This window comes from Conger conger, chromosome 15 (assembly GCF_963514075.1).
Source record: "Conger conger chromosome 15, fConCon1.1, whole genome shotgun sequence".
NCBI classification, from domain to species: Eukaryota; Metazoa; Chordata; class Actinopteri; order Anguilliformes; family Congridae; genus Conger; species Conger conger.
This window is the reverse complement of record NC_083774.1, coordinates 4515755-4539235: the sequence shown is the minus strand read 5'-3', so window position 1 is coordinate 4539235 and position 23481 is coordinate 4515755. Positions and strand designations below refer to the sequence as shown.

The following is a 23481-nucleotide window of genomic DNA, read 5'->3' as shown; positions in this document are numbered from 1 at the left end:
TGGAATTTCGGGGTGGAATGGGATATGAGTTAGAAATCTCCGTTTAGAAAGTTAAGTTGTTTAGGAAACTCCATTAGGATTATCATCAAAGAAAAAAAGATCTTGGCTGGAAATATGATATCTGATTTTCAGCGAAATCAGAAGGCTACTCGCTGTAGACTCCCAATGCTATTTGCGCACAAATTAGCGTTGCCTGATGCATGCATAACGCTGTTAAATTCTAACGCTTTTTTCTTTGCAACACAATAAATTTAATTAAATGAATGAATGAATGAATGAATGAATGAATGAATGTCGCTGTTTATGTTGCCGTTGCACGTTTTCTCCAAGTTAACAACGTTGATGAGTAAAATGATTTGTGTTTCATCACCAAGCACAAAATAAACCGATGACGCAACACTACATTAACCCAAACTCCGGTGCCTCCGGAGTTATCTCCGAGTTAACTTTCAGTTTCGGCACGTGGTTTCTCGCGAAATGCTCCTGCCGAATGTGAAAACAAGTTTTATGTATGATCTTATGGTACTAAAAAGGAGATGAGGCGGTACCGGAAAAGAAGATCCGCCCGTTAAGGGGAGGATCTATGTCGGCGTCACAATCGGTATAAAGTGTTTGCGTACAGTAAGTATTTTGTAAGTAGTTGTGACGATCAATGAGAGTGCTTATGCGACATACCTACTCGTACAAGGTAGCTTGCGACTGGAGACCGAGCAAAGATGCAGAGGTTGGTTTATATCCGTTTAGATGGAGGCTATCATATGTGCCAATGTGTCGCGCTGCTTTTATTGTGCAAATGTCTTAATAGCAACATTTAATTCGAGCGCATGTGTTGAGGGAGCTATAGATTCGGTTGCCGAATGTACTTTAAAAATTTTTTTTACTATTATTATTCTAATAAGGCGTATTCCAACAGCAGCAAGGAAGTCCAGTGTTGCTTGTGGCGTTACGGCGCAGACTTCATTAATATCAAGATTATGCGAATCGACGTGGTTAAGTAAATTGCCGTCACGTGACATGAGCCAGCGCGTACTTTTTTAACATTTGTAGAGTGGTCAATGTGCTGCATTTTAAGAAAACAGCGCCTCATTACCGCCCGCTCTGTAGCCGCACGTATTCAATCACAGATACGCAGAGCATGCTGTTTACTTATGTTTTTAAATAAAAGGGAGGTTTAAGGAGTTAACTGGTTAAATATTTTGAGCTTAACTTTTACCGCTGCTCTCATACGGAAAGCACCGGAGATCCTTAACAATTAAAACTCACGTTTTAAGAACAGTCTTATTGTCTTATTGTCTTATAGTCTTATTTGCTGCCGCTATTCGTAGTTCAAAATAAACCGCTGACGTTGCTACCTCACCTTGCACCTTTGTTATTTCGCCGAGTCCTGTGACTCAGTTGCTATGTAATTAATTTATTGATGTTCTGTTTGGTTTATGCTATGTACCATATGCAATTACCAATGTGGCTGTCCCACATCTGGGAACTGAGCCAGTAACCTTCTGGCTGCAAATCCCACCTTCACAACAAAAACATGCCCATGGTCGACACTGCCGTAGATCACATTTTCTGGGGGGAGAGGGACAACAAACAGGAAATGTGTTGTTGTTGTTTTTTTTTTTTTGTGGGAACTAACTATGAGCAAGTACAACATTATAGTAGTGATTGGTGGAAGGAGCTATTTGAAGTTCTATGTCCGGGGACCTACGTCCATGGATGCTATCACATGCTAGTACCTCTTATGCATGTCTTTTACATTAACACAAATAAGACTTAACCTTTTCCGCCTTTTCTCCTCGCACCGCGTTTGCCTCAGCGCCAGCACTAAACCGCAGTTCGCCGACTGGCTGATTCGCCAGGTCAACAGCGGCCAGTACGAGGGGCTGAACTGGGTGGACAACAACAAGTTCCGGGTCCCTTGGAAGCACAACTCCAGGAAGGACGTCAGTGATGAGGACAGCAAGATATTCAAGGTGAGAATCGGGGACAGTGGTGGCGAAGTGACAGGTGTTTCGGTCGCCTCTGGCTCCTTCAGGTGCAGCCGATTGACTGCCTAATCGATCGGTAATTGGGTTCAGCTGCAGAAAAGGATGAAAGGTGGACACTTCTGCAGTTAGAGAGTGGAAGAGACTTGGGAGAGTCAGTTTTGAAGGCGCCTTTTTCAAGACCTGTTGTTTCTTCTTCTTCTTCTTTTTTTTTTTATAGACTGGTGTGTTTTTTTTTAAATAGTTTCAGCTGAGTGATTTTGAGTGACATATATATATATATATATATATATATATATTGAATTTGGATGCAGTCCGACTGTGCCCCAGGCTCTATGGGTGAGGTTGGCCCATAGCACAGTTCTATGGGGGCGACATTGGCTCAGGTAAACGCAACCAGTTGTCTGGCAGTCGGAGGGTTGCCGGTTCGATCCCCCGCCAGGGATGTGTCAAAGTGTCCCTGAGCAAGACACCCAACCCCCAAAATGCTCCTGACGAGCTGGTTGGTAACTTGCATGGCAGCCAATCGCCATTGGTGTGTGAGTGTGTGTATGAATGGGTGAGCAAGAAGCATCAATTGTACTTTGGATAAAGGCTCTATATAAATGCCAACCAATTGCCATTTAGAAGTATGGTGGTAGTAGCGGTATTTGTAGTAATAATTATTATCATTATTATTATTATTAGTAGTAGCAGCATTAGTTGTAATAACATTATTATTATTGATATTTTTATTATGAGTTGTAGTATTAGCTGCCTGCAGCAGCAGTGTTGTTTGCAGGACTATCCCAGTAGATGAAGTAAGCATGTAGTTTTCCATCCATTATCTTAACCCGCTTATCCTGAACAGGGTCGCTGGAGCCTATCCCAGCGTACATTGGGTGAAAGGCAGGAATACACCCTGGACAGGTCGCCAGTCCATCGCAGGGCACACACACCATTCACTCACACACTCGTACCCACGAGCAATTTAGACTCTCCAATCTGCCTAACCTGCATGTCTTCGGAAACCAGAGTACCTGGAGGAAACCCACATGAACACGGGGAAAACATGCAAACTGAGAGGCCCTGGGCCGACCAGTATTCAAACCCAGGACCTCCTTGCTGTGCTACCCACTACACCATCCGTGACCCCAGCATGTAGTTGTAGCATTAGTAAATGGGGTTGACTTGTATTGGTGCATAAAGAGGTTCAAAGTGAAGTAGTGTAAATCCTAGTAGCAATAGTAGGAGTGAGTGTTGATGGCAGCATAAGCGTTATATTCTTATAGGGCGGCCTGTAGCGTAGTGGTTAAGGTAAATGACTCGGACACGCAAGGTCGGTGGTTCTAATCCCGGTGTAGCCACAATGAGATCCGCACAGCCGTTGGGCCCTTGAGCAAGGCCCTTAACCCTGCATTGCTCCAGGGGAGGGTTGTCTCCTGCTTTGTCTAATCAACTGTACGTCGCTCTGGATAATGTTAATGCCAGCAAAGTTATCTTGCTATCTTATCTTGTAGCCATGGCAGCTGCTGTAGAGCAGGGTAGAAGGTGTATACTGGTGGTAACAGGAGGAGCCGTTATATAACCAGTGTGCCGAGTCACTGCCACTGACTTCCCCTCCCTTTATGTGCCCCGCCAGGCTTGGGCTGAGGCCAGTGGCAAAATTAAAGAGAACCCGAACGACAGGGCCAAGTGGAAGACCAACTTCCGCTGCGCTCTCAACTGCCAGAAGAAGTTCCGCATGGTGGAGGACCAGTCCAAGCACCCGGACTACCCCCACAAGGTGTTCCAGCTCTCCACCTCCGAGTGTAAGCTCCAGACACACCGCAGGTGGCACCCGCTTCCGTTCTCCTCTTAAAACCTCCCGGGCTCACAGTGTCATGACTTTTCGCTTGGACACAAAAAAAAACAAAAGCAATGTATGCCAATATGTGCCACTCCGTAACAAAAGAGTATGTATAAATATACTCTAAGAAAACATTTAAGTTTCAACTTAAAAAGCTTAGTGCCTTAATATTTTTCCTTGATAAAACAAAGATGCCTACACTGATTCGTGTAAACACTTGTCTTCAGAAGTTAACAATTTAAGGCAGCCCAGTCACTAACTTTCCGAAGTTGAATCAAATTATTATTATTTTTTTATACCATTTTCCCGGCACAGCATTTGAATCTTGCTGGATTTCCTACTAGTCAAGGCCTTGCATTCCGAGTCTCTGCATTGCAGTGCACATCATTCGATTGCTTTGTTCCCCAGATAATTATGAAGAGCCGCCTGCAAGGGATATTCTCATGGACTCCAGCTGTCCCTTGATTGAAGACCTCTACAATACAGACCCAGTAGCTATGCAGGTACAGTGATGTCACTAATACACCAGGGCCTTTGTTTGGTTCTCATAGGCAGGGGGCTAATCGAATTGCAGTCCTCTGGGGGAAGAGGACTTGTTTTCCACCCTCCCTTTACCTGGGAGTCAGGTGTGAAGACACACAGTAGCACTAATTAATTGTTCAGTTAATTACTTGGGAGAAAAGAAAACCAGGAGGGGGGGGTGAAAAAAAACAAACATATTTTACGGGCTGGGTTTTCGGTTGGGTGACCGTGAAGGTACGGTAGGCGTTTCTGCGATTGCCATCTCAACCCTCAACACCACACCCCCTCCCCCCAGTCTGTGATCTTTATGAAACCTTTATTTGAAATATAACGGCTTTTTATCATCTATGATGGGGTCCACTGGTTGCCTTCAAGCCAGGATGGGGGTCCCTGGGTCATAAAAAGTCCAAACAACCCAGCTTTACAGCAAAGACACGATTAAGCTTAGTCTGAGACTGAATACAAATTTTTAATGGAGATTCTCCATACAAAACTCAATTTAGCCCATGACAAAGCTTAATCTGTGTCTGTGAAACCGGCCCTTTAAGTTTAAGCAATACAGTAAGCACACTGACCCAAGTTACCTGGCTGGTGTATTAAATGTCTGTGGTCATGCCTTATAGAAGGCATTGGTGTGACCCGTGTGTTCTCGTTGCCACGGGAAAACACAAAACTGTCCCTTTGAATGGAAAAGAGTTACCGATTTTCATTAGACGGTTTTTCTATTTTCTTTCCTTCTAGGAAGAAGAGTTGTTAAATGACATGGATGGCTTAACTCTTAACAACCAACCGCAAGGTACTACTCTATAATACTGGTCTGGTTATGATGCATATGTTTTCTGTAGAATGTGTTTGTCTTAGATTATTTTAATCCTTGAAATAATGTACGTAACAGTGGGAGCAGCTAACGCAAAATCACATTTGGTTTTGTGATTGTTTTTTTTTTTTTTTTTTTTTTTTTACGAAAAGATATTTTTGCAAAAATTGCTCGCTACAGTTATGGAAAAAGGACATTGTAATTAGATCGAAGTCCCAAGCCCATTATGAAGTCACTTCACCGAAATCCAAAGGGAAATCAATTGAGAAAATTGAGAGAATGCAGTCAGGGGTTTAACCCTTTCAGTCCTTTCAGTGATCTAGGGCTCAAGCGGAACTACCGTAAAAAGGCACTCTCAGCCCATATCTTTTCAACCAATCACAATGGCTGCTTTTCTGCGGTTGTGAGCCCCAATTCAACCCCCTTGGTATTTGGATGCAGCTACTTCATATCAGACTTGGGACTGAAAGGGTAAATAGGGGCTGAAAAGAATTGCGTAAGAGTGATTTTGATTGGTTGAAAGGGTGAAGAGAGTTATTTGACGAATCGTTTCCGAGTGCGTCGCAACTCGACTTTGTTGTAGATGTAGGACGGTCTTGGCCACACGCGTGAGTGTATGTCTTTCACCGATGAGCTCAACGTATGTCTGAACGCGAGACAGATTGCATTCCTGTGCAGTGCCTGTAGATGTGTGTACATTAGCTCATGTTGTTATTCCTCCTCCTCCTCCTCCCTCCACCCCCCACCCCCCCCCACCCCCCCAGCAGGTGACCATCTTTGGAATGATCCGTATGCTTGCAATATACCTGCCGTACAGAACGTCTATCAGCCCATAGAGCCCCAGATAATGAGCCAGAACCACATGGCGGCCCCAGCCGTTCCGCCGTGCGGCGTAGGTAAGGCGCGTTCGATTCAGGGCCTGGGTGAGCCGAGGCACTGCCACACAGACTGCAGACCTGGGTCAAATACGTGTGTACTTCTTTTAGGTTCAGATACTTTTTACTGCGCTCAGTTTCCACTTGCCTTGGTGGAACTGAGCCGACCAAGAGGACCAGCAGTGGTTTGCACGTTTTGAGAGCATTTCATTGGTTCCAATAAACCAGAAAGGCAGACATAGAAAGGTATTTGAATCCGAACCGAATTTGACCCAGGTCTGCGTCCCCGAGTGGGTATTTATTTGCAGTGAGTTAAAAAATAATCACTTGTACATTGTGCAACCTTGCCATCAGGGGAGTGCAGAGATGTCTGCCTGTTTCACAAATGCATCTGCCAATGTGCTCTGCAATGCGTTTTAGATGTGCTTTTTTTTTTCCACTGGTAATTTAAAGGCAGATTATAATAAGGCCATTCATAATAAATTACCGTTGTTTAATTTTGCATTTAGTTTTCGCTCTTTTTCACTGTTCTTACCTTGTGATTGTCCTCTGAATATAATTGCTGAACGTTGTGAACAAAATAAATATTCACATACAAATCACTATTAAACAGCACAGTGGTGCAGTGGACAGCACTTTGGCCTCCCAGCAAGGAGGGCCTGGGTTTTAATCCCAGCCAGGGCCTCTCTGTGTGGAGTGTGCATGTTCTCCCCGTGTCTGTGTGGGGTTCCCTCCGGGTCCTCCGGTTTCCTCCCACAATCCAAAGACATGAAGGTCAGCCAACTGGGAGAGGGGGGAATTTAACAGGGCGTTGCTGTGAATGAGTATGAGTATGCTCAGTCAACCTACAGCGCACTCTCAGAAATAAAGTGACAGTGCAGGTACATGTTTTGTTCTTCAAGGATAACATTTCCCAAATGTACCCTGTCACAGTACTCTTTAGGTACCATTGAGTACGTTTTCCAAGGAAAAACGGTACAAATGAATGATATATTGCTGGTTATGGGTACAATTTTATGTCCCTACAGTGTAGGGTACTGGCCCAGAGACAGTCGCCTGGAGGGTTGCCGGTTCGATCCCCCGCCCGGGCTGTGTCGAAGTGTCCCTGAGCAAGACACCTAACCCCCAAATGCTCCTGACGAGCTGGTCGGTGCCTTGCATGGCAGCCAATCGCCGTCGGTGTGTGAGTGCGTGTATGAATGGGTGAATGGAGAAGCATCAATTGTACAACGCTTTGGATAAAAGCGCTACATAAATGCCAACCATTTACCATTTGAGGCACTTTTATGTCTGAGAATGTACACTGTATAAATAAAGGACTGTGCATTCTCCTTATAGCGTACCCCCTGCTGGAGCTCACCGTGCAGTACAGGAGCCGGGAGGTGCTGAAGACCACGCTGACCAGCCCGCGGGTGCAGCTGCACTACCTGCAAGAGGAACCGGCCCTGCAGGCCGTCCCCGTCTGCTTCCCCAACACCGAGGGCCTGCTGGACCACAAGCAGATCGAGTACACGCAGCGCATCCTGGCCAGCGTCCAGCGGGGCCTCCTGCTGGAGGTGCGCGGCACCGGCGTGTACGCCGTCCGCCAGGACAAGTGCCACGTGTTCGCCAGCACCGGCGCCTCCTCCCAGGTGCCCCACCCGCACCCCACCAAGCTGCCCCAGAAGGAGGAGGTGGAGCTGCTCAACTTTCAGAAGTTCCTCAGCGGTAAGGGTTACCCACCCCCCCTCCCTCCACCCCAGTCCCGTGTCTCCCAGGGAATCATCTGGAAGGAAAAACGATGAGAAGTTTTTTTTTTTGTTTTTTGTTTTTTTTTACAAAAACTTGGAATCGCTTGCTAGGTCATGTCATGGAGGGAGAAACTCTGGTTTTTGAAGTCTTGATACTGTGCCTGGTACTATCTAGCTTTTAGATAAACTTGGCATTCGGTAGACAGGAGCATTGCTGGGCTGAATGGCCTGTTCTTGTCATCATGTTATGGTACATTCAGTTTGAGGTTCCTTTTTTTTTTTTACTTTACTGAATTTAATTTTGAAGATGTTTAGTGCATTTTAAATGATGGTTTGACATTACAGCTTTATATCTATATCTCTGTTATCAACCCAAGTTCCTGCTGAATAGATAGACTGTATTTGAGGGATTATGGTTTCAGACAGAGGCACAAAATACACACTCGATTCAGGAACTGGAGCTGGTTTCACTGATGTCAGATTAGACCCATATTGTTCTGTCTGACCACATCCCTCGGTCTTTACCTCGACACCGTCTGCTACTTTCAGATCTGGGGGACTTTCAGAACAACAGGCAGAGGTCCCCGGAGTACGACATCTACTTGTGCTTCGGAGAGAAGTTTCCGGATGGAAAGCCACGCGAGAAGAAGCTAATCACGGTGAAGGTAATCCTTGAACCCTGCAACTGCCGCTGTTCTATGACATGAATAAACGTTCAACGTGATACAGATAATCTCCCCCCTAAATACAGAATGCCATAATTAATGGGATCTCTCTCTTTTTTTTTACCTCCCCCTCCCTTATTCATCTTTCACTCACATTTCCTCATTCTCTCTTTCACTCCCTCAATGTCTCTTGTGGTCTTGTGGATATTTCTCTCTCTTCGTTCTCTGTCAATCATCATCTCCTTGGCTCTCTCTCTCTTTGTCACTTCTATTTATCTCTCTGTCTCCTCCCCCCTCCCTCTATTTCTCTCTCTGTGTCCCCCCCCTCTGTCTCTCTCTCCCCCTCTCTGTCTCCCCCCCCTCCCTCTATTTCTCTCTGCCACCCCCTCCCTCTGGGTCACCTCTATTTCTCTCTTTCTGTCTTTCTCCACCGTCTCTCTCCTCCCCCCCTCCCTCTCTGTCTCGATCTCTCTGTCTCCCTCCCCTCCCTCTCGTTCTCTGTCTCCTCTCTCTCTCTGCCCCCCTCCCCCTCCCTCTCTCTCCCTCTCTGTCTCTGTGTGCAGGTGGTGCCCCTGTTCTGTCGGTACCTCCATGAGAAGGCGCAGGCAGAAGGAGCCTCGTCCCTCCACAGCGGGAGCATCAGCCTGCAGATCTCACACAACAGCTTGTTCGACCTCATCGAGTCTGTGTACAGCATGCCCTCCGTCGAAGTCTGAAGCCTCTGACCACCGACACTCCTCAACCCTCCTGGGAGCACTTCTGAACGGAAACTCCTTCTACTCTCGGTCTCTTTCTCATATACTCTCTCTGTTTCTCTCTCCTTCGATCAGTCTCTGTCATTACTCTGCAGTTTTGCCTCAGTATATGCCTATCATTACTAAGAATATCCAACACTATGGAAAAGAAGAAGAAGAAGAAGAGGAAGAAAATGAAATACCAGTTAATTAAGCACTTGACTCATTTGAAAGCAGTTGGAAGGGGTGCCAGTTAAGTCGATTATTACATTACATTAACGGCATTTTGCAGATGCTCTTACCCAGTGCAAATCAAACCCAGGGACAAGCACGTTCAGGACCCTCGAGGAAAGTACGACATCCACTTGTTATTTGGAGAGATGTTTCCGTATGGAGAAATCTCACGCGAAGAAGAAACTAGTCACAATATGGTCCACCGATGTTTTTATTTTTTTATTTCTAATTTTTTTATTTTGTATTTAACACTGTTACGAATCAGCAGATGCTGGAGGGTATTAATGGCGGTGTGCCTTTGCTCTCTCTTCACCTCATTTTCGGAAATAAGAGATAACGCCTTCTATGACTGGTCCTCAGTAAGCACTGCACAGACCTTCATGAATGTTTATGTTAAAAAACGGCGAACAGGCAAAAGAGACATCGGTCACGTCACTTGACGCTTCAGTGTCGATATGACACACTATTTTCCGACTTTTGGTGATCGGCATAAACATTCATGAACTTTATATATTCGTGTTGTGCTCGTGTAGGAGTTGCCTGGCTCATCAAAGGACTCATGCATAGAAAGCGTTAACAAAATGACATTAAAGAAATGTTTAAAATCAATAATTTCTTTAAGTGTTCGGTAAAAGAGCTCGTTGTGTTTGATGGGCGTTTCTTGAGTGCCGCGATAACGGCATCAGTTCGTCGCAGTTGCACACCGAGGACCGGGCTGTGGCCGGGGCTTGATCTCCGGTCCTGCCAAAGCCGAGGTTAGCCGGCATGGGTGGCATAATTGGCTCGCTGCTCCGAGGGAGGGGGTAGGGTGGAGTGGACTCGGCACGGCCTGTAGGATCGCCGAATACAGCAGAGCGAATGATTGCACTTGCTTCACGAGAATTTGAGACGATGCGGCTTGTAGAAGGCGTATCGCTCTCTTATTATCCTGATCTTCCCGGGGTGCCGAGCGACAGGCCCGTTGTGGTGTATCCACAGCGCCGTGGGCGATTGGAATAGATAGGGTACAATTGGCTACCAAATTGGGAAAAAATGGGGGGAGGGGGGGGGGGGGTAATCAGAAACAATTGTTAAAAAAAAAAAATGCGTGGAAAAGGCCAAAGTCATTACACTGATGTGTAATTGAATTTGGTAAATGAGTTTATAGAACTCATTGTGTTTTCTCTTCTTGTGAAGATTTTTTTTTCCGACATTCTGCCCTATGGGTTAAATTGGGAAAGCAAGCACGTCCTCCTTGCACATAGTATAAAGACTTTGATACACTGGTTATTTTGGCTCTCATCTAAAACCCTTTACTGTCAATGCTGGAGCTACTGTTATACCTTGTTGCAAAGTACAATGTGTCTTTTTGTAGACAAATAAAACCTTGTGTTTAACCAATAAGATATTGCTGCATTTTAAAGTGTTGTCCTTGGTCTACAGGTGCTTCTTAAGGTCAAAGTTGTATAGCTCATTTTTACAGGGAAAATGTTTATCCTCTCATAACATTTCTCCTAAGGCATGTTCACACAGAATGCATGTCTGGTCTCGAAGGGGAGACAAGGGGTGCGCCCCCATAGTCAATCCTCTTTTTCCTTCATGCGACTCCTCTTGTTCAGAAGTATTACATCACATTATTGGCATTTGGCAGACACTCTTATCCAGAGTGACGTACAGTTGATTAGACTAAGCAGGAGACAATCCTCACCTGGAGCAGTGCAGTTTTAAGGGCCTTGGTCAAGGGCCCAACGGCTGTGCGGATCTCATTGTGGCTACACCGGGGTTAGTTTACATTATAGAGATGCTTTCATCCAGAGCATCTTACACAGGTTGCATTCTTTTTGGATTCCGTCCATTCATACAGCTGGTTATTTTACGTAAGCAATTAAGGTTTATTGCCTTGGTCAAGGGTACAGTAGCCCTCCTTGAACCAATAGCCTTGTCACTGCAAACCCAGTTCCTTAACAATTATACGACACTGCCACCCTATGCCCACTCTACTACTTTAGGTATGTATTTACATTTACATTTTAGACATTTGGCAGACTCTTTTAATCCAAAGCGATTCACAAGATCGTAGGTTCTTCCACAAGTTAAAGCATCACATCCATAACTAGTAAAATAAACATGAAATGCTGTTCTAAACAAAGACAGTCATCATGCAAATTTTTTTACTTTTTTTGGGGGGGGGTTAGACAAGGGGGATATCGTAAAGGGGGGGGGGGGGGGGGGGGGTTAGGAGGAAGGACTAAGGTACAGTTTGAAAAGGTGTGATTTTAGTCTGCGTCGAAATAGGGGGAGGGATTCTGCTGTCCTGACAGTGGTAGGCAAGTCATTCCACCACTAAGGAACTAGGCAAACAGAAAACGGGCGTGAACGTGCAGCTCGACCGCCAGGTGCTCGTAGTGAGGGAATGTATATGTATATTGGATCCGCAGTGGACATTTTTAAGAGATCACCAAAACCCGACTGTTTTTCAGATCCAGTTACAGACAAAAAAGGTACTGATTTTTAAAAATGCATCAATTTATTTTCTTAAATCCAGTTACAGACAAAAACAGTGAGAACCAAACCCCAAAACGTTTATCCAATAAGAAGCACCTCAGTTGTATGGGTTGTCTTGTACAGTTGGTATCTTCTGTCTGTGGAAGCTCCTAAAAGTCCACTTGCTTCGGTGGTTCCTTACTATTTCAGGTCTAGAAAGTATATTTACCGACCGCCGAGTGGGAGTAGTTCGCAATTGCAGACCGGGCGGTGAGAGATTCACCAACTATCATGAACTCAGCGCTCCATTTTCCCATGGTGTTCGCCTCAGCCTATAGCTAAATAATATGTATTCCGGCCTAGCCTTGCAAGAACAGTAGCCTAAACCGCTTAATTTAAATGATCGAATTAAACTTGCGAAGGCCATTTAGGTAACTGTGTACCCATTACAGCAATACAACTCCCCAACATGTAACAGCTGAACAATTAATTTAGGAGGAAACTGTATATATCATTTCTCATACTACTTCAACATACAAAATACTACTTCAACGCCTTCGTTTTCGCAATCGTACCAACGTTTCAGATGTATTTATTATATTTGATATTGCCTGCGATGTCACCAACACCCTCTTTGCGGTTGCAGGAGGTTTTTAACCTCTGTCCGCTTGACCTCCAGGTCAGAGGGAAATCAATAGTGGCGGGAAACTGTTGAACACTCGGGTAAACAGAAGAGGTTCTGGAGCAGATGACCTTGGACGCGAACTATGGAGTTATGTTTTGTAGATGATTTTTGTTTTGTAGCTGTCGTTTCACCAAGTTCGGTTGTAGTGATTTCCAACGGTTTTTTGTTGTTGTTTTTTTAACTTCGTGGAGTCTGCCTCGCCGTCTATTTCCCTGTAGGCGATTATTATTGGAATCGCAAAACGGCACGCCGGCGGCCGACAGAACCTGGAATATGAGCGGGGCCAGAGCGATCGATTCGCGGCTTCTGCTAGGTTTACTTCCCATCCACAGGTAAGTCCGTTGGCTTGCCGTCTCGGTTGTTCTGGAGAGTCGGGGACCACTTCAGCAGGAACGTATTATGGTTTAATAATAATTAGCTATAAACTCAGGTTACGCTTTTTAGTTCCCTAACCTTTCAGTTAAACAAGCGTTGTATTAATAGCTACTGCACTGTAGAATTGTCTTTGGAAAAGAGGTAGGCTACATCACTCGATACAAGTGAATTCCTCAGGTAATCATTTCAACCGTCTGCGAGCAATAGGCCTTTCGGTTTCTGCCACCACCGAAAACCATCTTTCATCAGTTTTCACTCTTTTCAAAATAGCACATTCAAACTTTTGATAATTAATCTGCAAGTTATTATTTTAATGAAAGAAGACAACATTGTAAAATACTGGAGATACAACAAGTAACTTGCAAGTGGAGAATTTGGTTTAATGAGAATGATACAGGAATGCTACAAAATAAAATGCTTGAAATTCATCAGATTAAATATGAAAAAAATGTAAGATTTCTAGAGATCGGACAGTGAGGTCACCGTCACCCCATTATCAGTGAAGCCAAAATGAACCGTCAGCTATTGACTTGCTTGGGCCAATCAAACGATTTTGTTATCCACAGCAGAACAGCTATTGGTTGAAATCCGTGGGTCACGTGATGGCATGTCATTGCTCTGCCAATTTTTGTTCCATAAAGTCCGATTCTGTTTGAGTAGTTTCACCAACCCACTAAAACTATATCCGTGTAAATTCATATTTACAATTTAAGCAAATGTACATATCAGCGAAGGTAGGTTGTAGGTTGGCCCAATACAACATCTTCAGGGGGGTAAACTACTTCGCTCATGTTTTCCAACCGACTTCTCCGACTTCAGTGGCTTTCAGGGAGAGGGAACTGCAAGAAAAATGAGTTGCATGATTATTGCATGCTATCGCCGTGTAAATCTCACTGTGCATTCACTTTTTTATTTTTTGTATTTTTATTTTTACATTTTCACATTTTAGTCATTTGTCAGACGCCTTTAATCCAAAGCGATCTACAAGTGCATAGGTTCTTCCACAAGTTAAAGTATCACATCCGTAATGAGTAAAATACACATGAAGTGCTGTTCTAAACAACAACGTACTTTAAAGTACATTTTTGTTTGTAACCCTATCTACTTGATGCTGGGGGGAAAAAAAAACTTTCAGAAGTGACTGTTAAGTCAGTGGTTTGCAAAATTTCTGAGCACACCTGGTTTCTTGTGATGGACTTAAAATGTGGCCAAACAAAGTCACTTGGCGTAAAATATTGAGAAAAAAAAAAAAGCATATTGGAGCATCTGCTTGTGTACCATAACTAGTGTTACACATGCAGTAAGCACGTTTGATTTCACTAGTAGTGTGGACATCACTGTTTTCTGTTATTTGTTATCTGTCAAGCATACCACACCCCTCCTGGAACCTGTCAATGAATCCGAACCGTTTGGGAACTCGCCTGATTGACAATGACAGTCGTGTGACCAGTCGTGATGTTGTGATGGGTGATGGGCTGCTCACTGGCTGCCTTTGGACCACTCGGGACTGTGAACGGAGAATGCAGCCGCATTACATAGCCAACTGCCAATTATAGAGGTCACAAATTGATAATGATAATGATAATAAAGAATAATACCTTTTGGGAAAAGTAATTCAGTTCGGCATCTGTGTCCATTATTGCAGAGTAGTTTTTCTTCCTGCACACTGAGGAAAAACAGGAAAAATCCACGGCGTCACAGGAAGGAAGTTTTTTGTCAGTCAGTTAACAAAGCCATACATTCCGGTGCTGTTCCAACCTCCAGATATTTAAGGTTGATAAAAACAATTTCTAAGGTTGATAAAGGGCAATTCTGAGTTTGCATACTGTTAAAGTGATCATGGTACCATTTAGCAGGCACTCTTATCCAGAGCGACATACAATGAAGTGCAAATCAAACCCAAAATACGTTCAGGACCCTAGAGGAAAGTACAGTTTTTAGCAGGATACAAATTGAACCCTTGAAGAGTGCATCACCTTACCAAGTAGCAAACCACGGTTGGCAGCTAGAATACCCAGAGTACTACAATAAATACATAAGTGCATACACAAGGCTAATCGTGGTTGTGAGGTAGGGGGCGACATGGCTCAGGCAGTAAGAGCAGTCGTCTAGCAGTCGGAGGGTTGCCGGTTCGATCCCCCGCCCGGGCTGTGTCAAAGTGTCCCTGAGCAAGACACCTAACCCCCAAATGCTCCTGACGAGCTGGTCGGGGCCTTGCATGGCAGCCGATCACTGTCGGTGTATGAGTGTGAGTGTGTGGATGAATGGGTGAATGAGAAGCATCAATTGTACAGCGCTTTGGATACAGGCGCTATATAAATGCCTGCCATTTACCATTTAGGTAGGGAGGGAAAGGTGCAGCCTGATAAGTCTTCAGTCTGCGCAGTATATCTGAATGCATAATTCATCATGTCGTAGAAATTTAAAAAAGGGTCTGTTTCAGAGGTAGGATGTCAGATTAAATCAATAGGTATGAATCCACAGTGAGTCACTGTTGTACCTTTGAGCAATGTACTTAACCTGAAGCAGTATGAACAGCCTGTAAAGAATGTAGGAACAGTAAGTACCTCTGGGTTAGGATACCTGTTTGTTTTGTTTTTGTTTTGAAATTTGTTTCAGATTTTTACATTTAAAATTTTTTTTTTGCAACTGCATCAAGCTGAAGCCTGCATCAGAGTCCGATGCCTTAACCATGCACGTCCGTGGCGCCGGGTTAGGACACCCGTTAACTGCCAAAATGTAAAACAAGACAACCACAACTAGAATAATTAAAAAAAAGAAAAAAATAGTAAAAGACTGGCAGTGGATGGAATAAATGACAAACGGTATCGCTGAGATTTGACTGCCTACGCGTCGTAGATGTCGCGTCCGTCCAGTTTCCCGAAGTCGCTCCACTCGAAATCGTGAAGGCAGTCCGGCTCTCGGCACGGACTGCTGACGATCTGGTACAGGCCTGGCCATTGCTCGGCGAGCCTGGACAGCTTCCGCATTATCGTCAGGATCAGGTCCCACGAGCGCCTGAAATCGTCTGCGGGGGGGGGGGACAAACGCTTCAGTTATTCAACTCCAGGGTTTGAACTCCAGTCCAGTTAGAGCCAGGGTGATTGTCATTTAGATTTTCCCCAATTCACTTCCTGAATTGACTGAACAAAAAAAAAAAAAAAAAAATGGACAGAGCTATCAATACACTGAACTATAAGTGACTCCCTGATTTCAACCAATCGTCGAGTTTTGCGGTGAAGAACGTAATGTTTTGATTGGTTCAAGACGGTCACTGACTGATCACTTATTGTAGCTGCACCCATAACAAGACTTTTGGTCTTACGGTCTTCTAACAAGAACCTTCTAATTATACATTCAATGGGGTTACACTAATCTGGATTTTGATTATTTATTTATTTTTAACACAAATGATGTCACATATTATACATGGAATGGAATGCATACTCCTACGATTGCATGCACACACGCACAGACCATCAAATGGCAAATGGCTGGCATTTATATAGCGCCTTGAGCCAAAGCGCTGCACAACTGATGCTTCTCATTCACCCATTCACACACACACTCACACTCCAACGGCCACTGGCTGCCATGTAAGGCACCAACCAGCTTGTCAGGAGCATTTCAGGGGTTAGGTGTCTTGCTCAGGGACACTTCGACACACCCTGGGCGGGATCGAACTGGCAACCCTCCGACTGCCAGACGACTGCTCTTACCTCCTGAGGCCAGTGTCGCCCCATCATTCTCTCACACTCACACTCACACTCACACTCACACTCACACTCACACTCACACTCACACTCACACTCACACTCACACACACTCACACTCACACTCACACTCACACTCACACTCACACTCACACACACTCCTCACCACTCTTGTCAGGTCTCTTGCAGCGTATTTGGATGTACTGGTCCTCGCCCTCAGATTCGCGTCTCAGCAGCACCAGGGTGGTGTTGTAGCCGAGCAGACAGCAGTCACTGCCCACCCAGTAGCTGGAGTACAGGGAGCAGGCCCGAATGATGAGTCTGGAAGGAATGATGGAGGAGAAAAGCATTCAAATAATCAAAATGTAAAGCTAAGTCAATCAAGTAAAATAACTCGGGGAAAAACTGACCTCAGAGCAATTCAATTCTGTTTTAATTGTCGAGCGCTTTTCACAGAAGGCTGTCACAAAGACGCTTTACAGAGTGACAGAAGGGAATTAAATGTATCAGCCCTAAGGCCCCCCAAGTAGCATACGAGGTAAACGACTCCCTTATGGGGAGAAGAACCCTCAAACAGTGGCGAGGAAAAAAAACTCCCCGATGGGAAGAAATGTTTGGGGGTACCTGGCTACAGGGGCATGCCCATCCTCCGCTGGCCTTTAAGTTCAGATGGTAACATTTTAATCATTAAACATTAAACTAGTAGGTAAACCGTGGAGTACCTGTGGAAGACACCGTAGGGAATTTCAGGCAGGAAATAGACATTAATTCTGATGTCCTCCATTGTATCTTCTCCCCACATCTTCCTCACCATCTCGGTGTCCTTCAGGTAACCGGGGAACAAGAAGGCGCTGCCCTGGTTTAGGAGAGTAGGCGCAGAGGAGCGGCTGGTGCTCCAGGTCTCACCCTGGGCAAACTCCTGGGCATTGGGGTTCAGGGGATTGGAGAGTTTTGTGGGCAGGCAGACGTCAAAATGCCTGAGCAAGCACACCAGCTCCCCTTCTTTGTTTCTGGAGCCAGCCAACGCGCTCACAAGCCTCTTCTGTTTGGCCACGTCCTGCTGCATGAGGGTTCGGTGAACCAGGGCGGCGATGGCCGCATTGGGGAGGGTGGCCTTGCTCTTCAGGTCACTCACCCAGGTGCCCTTGTGCCTCCCCAGGCTGTTCACCTTCTGGAGGATGTTGCGAGGAAGGTCTTCCAAACACCTGGCCAGGTCGTGCCTGACCACCGTCTGCCAGAGACGAGAGAGTGACAGCAAGAAATGAAGATTCGGAGGCGGTCGGACCTGGGTGGTCAAATACGTAATTGTTGTGGATTCAAAGACTTTCCTACGCTTTCCTGAGCTTGTTTGGTGTGTTGGAATTAAATGATCTCAAAGTGCAAACCCTGCCCTCTGATCCTCTTGGCTTTGGCTCAGTTGTACTAGGCAAGATCAGTCGGGCACAGAAAAGTATTTGAATCCAAAACAGTGATGCGTTTGTCCCAGGTATAGGGCATGAATAACCCCTATACGAGTCACACTGGTCTGTCAGAGGTTCGATTTCCCCACCACCTGGTTTTAACGTCTAGTTATGTGCTGATTAAATATTGCATGCTTGGCTGAGTGCATTGGGTCCCAAGGTAATATTGCCAGCCGTGCCGGTTTCGAAACAAGCACTTGCCTTGAACAGTGTGATGAGGAATGATGGTTTGGTGAAGACCTTGACCCTCAGAGCCTCAATTTCCTCGTACCACACGATGATGCCGATTCTGTGGAGGTACCGCAATATACAGTGCCAGTCCTCCGTGTCTAGTTCCCCGACAATGCTGCATTGCTGAAGTTCGTCGATAGCCATTATTCCTGTCCATGTCAAAGTGTTAGATTCGTTTCAAACAAAATTAATTTGAGCCCACCATTTGTTACCGTTCTTTCGCGATCTACAGAACAACCACGAATGAACAGTTTGTGATTAACCCTTTGAAGATACTTTTTTTACTTTTTTTTTTTCATTGTTCTAGAACCCCATTGCTTTAAACTGGCAGCAGTGATTATTACATCGGCATGAGAACTTTCCCGCCACAGCTACCAAGTGGTGTTTGTGTTTGTGTGTGTGTTTTTGGTAAGAGCAGTTGTCTGGCAGTCAGAGGGTTGCCGGTTCGATCCCGCCCAGGATGTGTTGATGTGTCCCTGAGAAAGACACCTTACCCCTAATCACTCCTGACGAGCTGGTTGGTGCCTTACATAGCAGCCAATGGCCGTTGGAGTGTGAGTATGTGTGTGTGTGTGTGAGCGTGTGTGTGTGTGAGCGAATGAGAAGCATCATTTGTACAGTGCTTTGGCTAAGTGTTTGTGTTTGTGATCTCACGCCTTAAAATTGGCACCTACCGTGCTCTGGAATGTTCTTCTTCTTGATGAGGTCTCGTATGGATGACTCCACGACCTGGTAGCTCCGTGGGAGCGTTTTCTCTAAGTTGGGAAACAGGTCCCTGTCCTGAACGTGTTTCAGGACTTGCTCCTGCAGCTTCTCGATCTCTGCAGACTTGGTGCAGTCCATGGACATAATGTCAAGCACCTGTTGGCAAAGCAAGCACATTGGGTTATGCATAGTGTGGTCATTAAAATAAAAATATACAAAATCACAATATTTGTGAGGCACCTTAAACAATCGTTCTAATTGGTAGGTCACCTTAATGTATTGTTATTTTTGAATCACATACTACATCAAGATAACACTAACTACCCCTTACAGAAATGTAATATACTGGAAAATAGATTTCAAATCCATGTATGTTTAAATGAATATGTTGCCATTTCAGAAGGCTAAATAATTTGCCTATATTTTAGTATGTCTTATTTAAATAGTGCAGCATGTTCCATCTTTAAGCAACAGGAGCTTGATTACTGCACAGTGGTCCTCCACAGTTCAGCAAAGACCTGTCTCTGTGAGATTTATTCAAACAGCAGTTGGGTTTCCATCCTACTGTTATCATGTGACTTTTGAATTTGCACATAAATAACCCTGGGGAAAAATGCTGAAATATTGCAAAACATTTTTACCCTTGGCCAAGGTGGAAAAGTTGCCGTATCAATCAAGGGAAGATGCTATTAAAGGTACAATAGGTGAGATTTTTGTGTTAAAACATTGTCGCAAGACCATTGTAAATCCCTTCCTATCATTGAAATAGGCTCACTGACATGTCAACTCACCCTGCCTGTTTATAGTCCTTAAATTCGGGTTTCAAAATATAAAGGCGACGGACCGATGCGATTGGTCGAAAATTGGTTCTAATTGCCACAGCCAATGGCGTGGAATTGGGGGGGGGGGGGGGGTTGGTTCAACGTCAGCGTGTTCACAGAGAAGGGGCGGGATAAACCGTGTTGGGGTTTGAGGGTGTTTGTTGCTGCAATTCCTCTCTTGACTGTTAGGAGTCCAAAATTACCTATTGTATCTTTCAGGTGATGGTAACTTTTTTTTTTTAATGGCATGACGAAGTCACATGCTTCCACTTCAGAAAGCCCAAAGAGGCTTTGCATCCTGTTCAGAATATTTGCATAACATGGAAACACACACACCGATTCACGTTTTCCTTTGCCAACTTTTCGCAAAAATTCACTGTCGCGCAGTTGCTAAACCTTTCCATGGAAACTTAACGAGTGGAAGGACTTCTAGAGACAGAAATGCAATACAAGATACAATTATGCAATTTGCAGATGAGCAGCAATCTCGCAGATGTGTACTGCACCTTCAAGTTGTAAGTCGTCAGCTGATAGAGCCTTTTCAGCTGTTCGGAGAAAAGGGTGGGGTCGTCTTTTTCCTTGATGTTTGATATCCGTTGCTCTAGTTTAGACCTCCTGTCCTCCAGCATGGCTTCGGTTTTCCTTCGTATGTCCTCTTTCTTGTCCGCAAATTCGGCGTCGGTGCACTGGTCCGCATGCGTGCCCACCGGGAGCACGACGGAGTCGGGAACCCTCATCAACACGTTATTGATCCAGAAGCTCACGTTATCTTTGAACGACTGGGGCTCTGAGATGCTGTAACTACAAGACCAAGAGGCAAAAAAAAAACAAATTGCCTGCTTAGTGGCAAGTTTGTCATGAACAACACCATATAAGTGACACCAGTGGTATATGGCAAGTCAGTGTGAGCAAGAACAATGTTAACCTTTTAAGAGAAGATATACTTCATTAACCAACCCAACCCAACGCCCCGCCCCCCCCCCCCCCCTTCCCCCTCCTCCTGAGACCGTCCCCCAGCGGAACGAGCAGACCCTGGTTCACCTGGCCAGGTTGACGGCGAGGATGACGAAGGAATGCGGAGTGATGAAGACATGGTGGGTGAGGTAGTACTCCTCCTGCCCAGCGAAGTCCCAGAAGAGCATCTGGACGCCCTCCCTCACCACCTCGCAGATGTCGATGCCCACGGTGCGGTCGGACACGGCCACCTTCTCGGCATATCCCACCCTCAGGCTGCGGCAGAGGGTGGACTTCCCCGCCATGGAGGAGCCCAGGAACATGACCTTGACCTTTCGGGTGTGTTCCACCTTCGCGCCAACCCCCATTTGGCCGAAATAGCTCCGAACCTCCTTCAGGCCGCCGGCGCAGACCTCCTCGGGAGGCTTCTGCAGACGGTTTCCCGCCGCCTGGAAGCTGGTCAGGCCTGTGTCCAGGAAGAGCTCGGCAGGAAGCTCCACCAAACGGTTGTGGTCCACGTAGAGCTCCCTCAGCCGTGGGAGACCCACGGCTGCCTGCAGGTCCTGCAGCCGGTTCCTGGAGAGGTTGAGGAACTCCAGGCGCCCACACTGCTTCAGGTCGCAGGGGAGCTCGCCCAGGCGGTTGCTGCTTAGGTTGAGTTGCCGCAGTTTACCCAGCCTGGCGAAGACCCCGTTGGGTATCCGTTCGATGTCGTTCTGGTTCAGGTACAGCACCTCCAGGTCGCCGAGCTCTTGGATCGCGGGCGGGAACTCGGAGAGCTTGTTCCAGGACAGGAACAACTCCTTCAGGTTAACCAGCATGGAGATTAGGGAGACCTGCTTCAGCTGATTCACCTGGAGGTCCAGGCTCTCCACCTGTTCGGCTCGGCGGAAGAGCTCCGTGGGGAGTTCTTCGAGCTTCCTTCTGGAGAAATCCTCTTTTCGAGCCTGCTGGACCCCTGGTACAATCAAATTGAGTGACACATTCATTGTTACCACTTATAGGTATCTGCTTGAAGTGGCCACAACGCTCTGACCCCACATAAGATCTTTGCAGTTGAAGGCAAATGTACAAATTGCCACACAAACACAGGAGATCCTCTATTCAAAATATACAGTTAACGCACCAACGCTCATTCGTTCAAAATGGGTTCTAATTGCCACAGCCAATGGCCGTGTTTGTGGTATTGTACCTTTAAGATTGGAAAAGTACAGTCAATTGTACAGTCTGAGGGAAACGATTCTGGTAAATGACAACTGAAACCGAAAGGGACATTGTGTTCTGAAGAATCAGATTTCCAGTTTGGCTGGGTATGAAATGGGAACGTGTGTTCATCTTGCATCTACATTTAGTATCCGAATAAAAAAGTTAGGGTTAAGGAAAATGGATTTTCTGTTTTAGGCACGGTAGAATTTGACACCAGTAAACTGCATGATCAGTATACATTTGCAGTATTCATGGTTTAATTTAATTGTAAAATTAAACTGATCAGATCAATTGTGACATAATTACAATGTTACTTGTGATGTACAGTGAAATCCATTCCTTTCTGTGCATTTAGCAACCTCATACACATTTTATTCAAATCTCATGTGCACGATGCCAGTAATAACCTAAAGCCTAAGGGTAAACTAATCCTAATAATCTTTTTGAGTAAATGGTATTCCAAGATTGCTGCCAAGTACGTTACAACAAAAGCACATCTTAATTCAAAGTGAATTGAAGTACTTGCCTTTATAGTCTGCCATCACGTTCTTCATTCACCTTCGACAACGGTCTGCTTGTTTCGACACCAGCCAACCACTACCATGGCAAGAACTTGGGAGGCATTATAACTAGATGGGTGGGGCTAGGTGTGCTATTCAAAATGGTTTCACTTGTCAGCATGCTTTGTGTGATGGCTACCTGTACATCAACCTAACCAAGGTTTAGATCAGCTGAGATATTTAAATATTACACGGAACTGAGATTGAGTCACCGAACAACATGGCAAAAACCTGAAACTGGTGTCTCACTAATCACTCTTGTTAGGATAACAAAATTCAGGTGTGTTTTCTTTTAAAAATACAGAGAGATACTGGCTTTACATTGTCAATAGGTTTTTTTTAATTATTATTAAAGACATTCTCTAAGAAATATATTTACATACAGTTTGAGTTGAAACCTCCATTTTGTTTAGTTGAGTCAGTTGAGTCAAACAGTTGCTCTCAAACCCTTTTCTTTTTTTCTCAATACTATTTACCCACCCCATTGCTCAGCAACACTAGCAAAAATAATTTGAAAAACACTAGCAAATTAGAACGGACTTTGTTTTTTTCCAAGTTTGTTGTTGGTGTTTGTTCCCTCTTCATGCTAAACCAGCATGATTCCTTTCTGGACATAAAAATAAAGTTGCAAGGAAACAAAACTGAAAAAAATTAAGAACTTGTATTCAATTTTAAACAAACAATACCCGGCAAAACCACATTTTCTTGAAGTACAACCATGCTCTGGGGCTGGACGTCTGACGATCAGGAAAATCCAGAGTTCCATCTCGTAGATCCACCGTGATCATATAGGAACCTGAACAACAAGCACCTTCACTCAATATTTACACCAGAGAGGGGGAGGAAGTGAGAGAGGCAGGTAGGCATATCGAACTGCCCTAAAAATAAAGAAAATGGGGGGGGGGGTGAATGGTGTATCCC

The 23481-nt window shown here is 45.1% G+C and overlaps 2 protein-coding genes across 3 annotated transcripts; one reads left to right on the top strand and one right to left on the bottom strand.

Moving 5' to 3' along the window:
• Positions 1–616: 616 nt before the first annotated feature.
• On the top strand, positions 617–10770 carry irf7 (interferon regulatory factor 7). 2 transcript variants are annotated; one of them, XM_061222301.1, is made up of 9 exons: positions 617–724; positions 1814–1970; positions 3604–3772; positions 4219–4313; positions 5074–5128; positions 5917–6045; positions 7363–7731; positions 8304–8419; positions 8983–10770. In XM_061222301.1, the coding sequence occupies exons 1-9, from the start codon at positions 717–719 to the stop codon at positions 9133–9135; spliced, it is 1251 nt and encodes a 416-aa protein (XP_061078285.1). In that variant the 5' UTR covers positions 617–716; the 3' UTR covers positions 9136–10770. The 2 variants fall into 2 exon arrangements, with proteins under 2 accessions (XP_061078285.1, XP_061078284.1); XM_061222300.1 differs by having other exon boundaries at positions 5914–6045.
• Positions 10771–13283: 2513 nt separating this feature from the next.
• LOC133111788 (malignant fibrous histiocytoma-amplified sequence 1 homolog) lies at positions 13284–22601 on the bottom strand. The gene is made up of 11 exons (XM_061222373.1): positions 22527–22601; positions 20882–21752; positions 20347–20641; positions 18989–19175; positions 18285–18463; positions 17346–17854; positions 16790–16944; positions 15761–15938; positions 14509–14576; positions 14332–14417; positions 13284–13749 (listed from the first exon to the last, which is right to left on the bottom strand). The coding sequence occupies exons 1-11, from the start codon at positions 22552–22554 to the stop codon at positions 13726–13728; spliced, it is 2580 nt and encodes an 859-aa protein (XP_061078357.1). The 5' UTR covers positions 22555–22601; the 3' UTR covers positions 13284–13725.
• Positions 22602–23481: the final 880 nt, after the last annotated feature.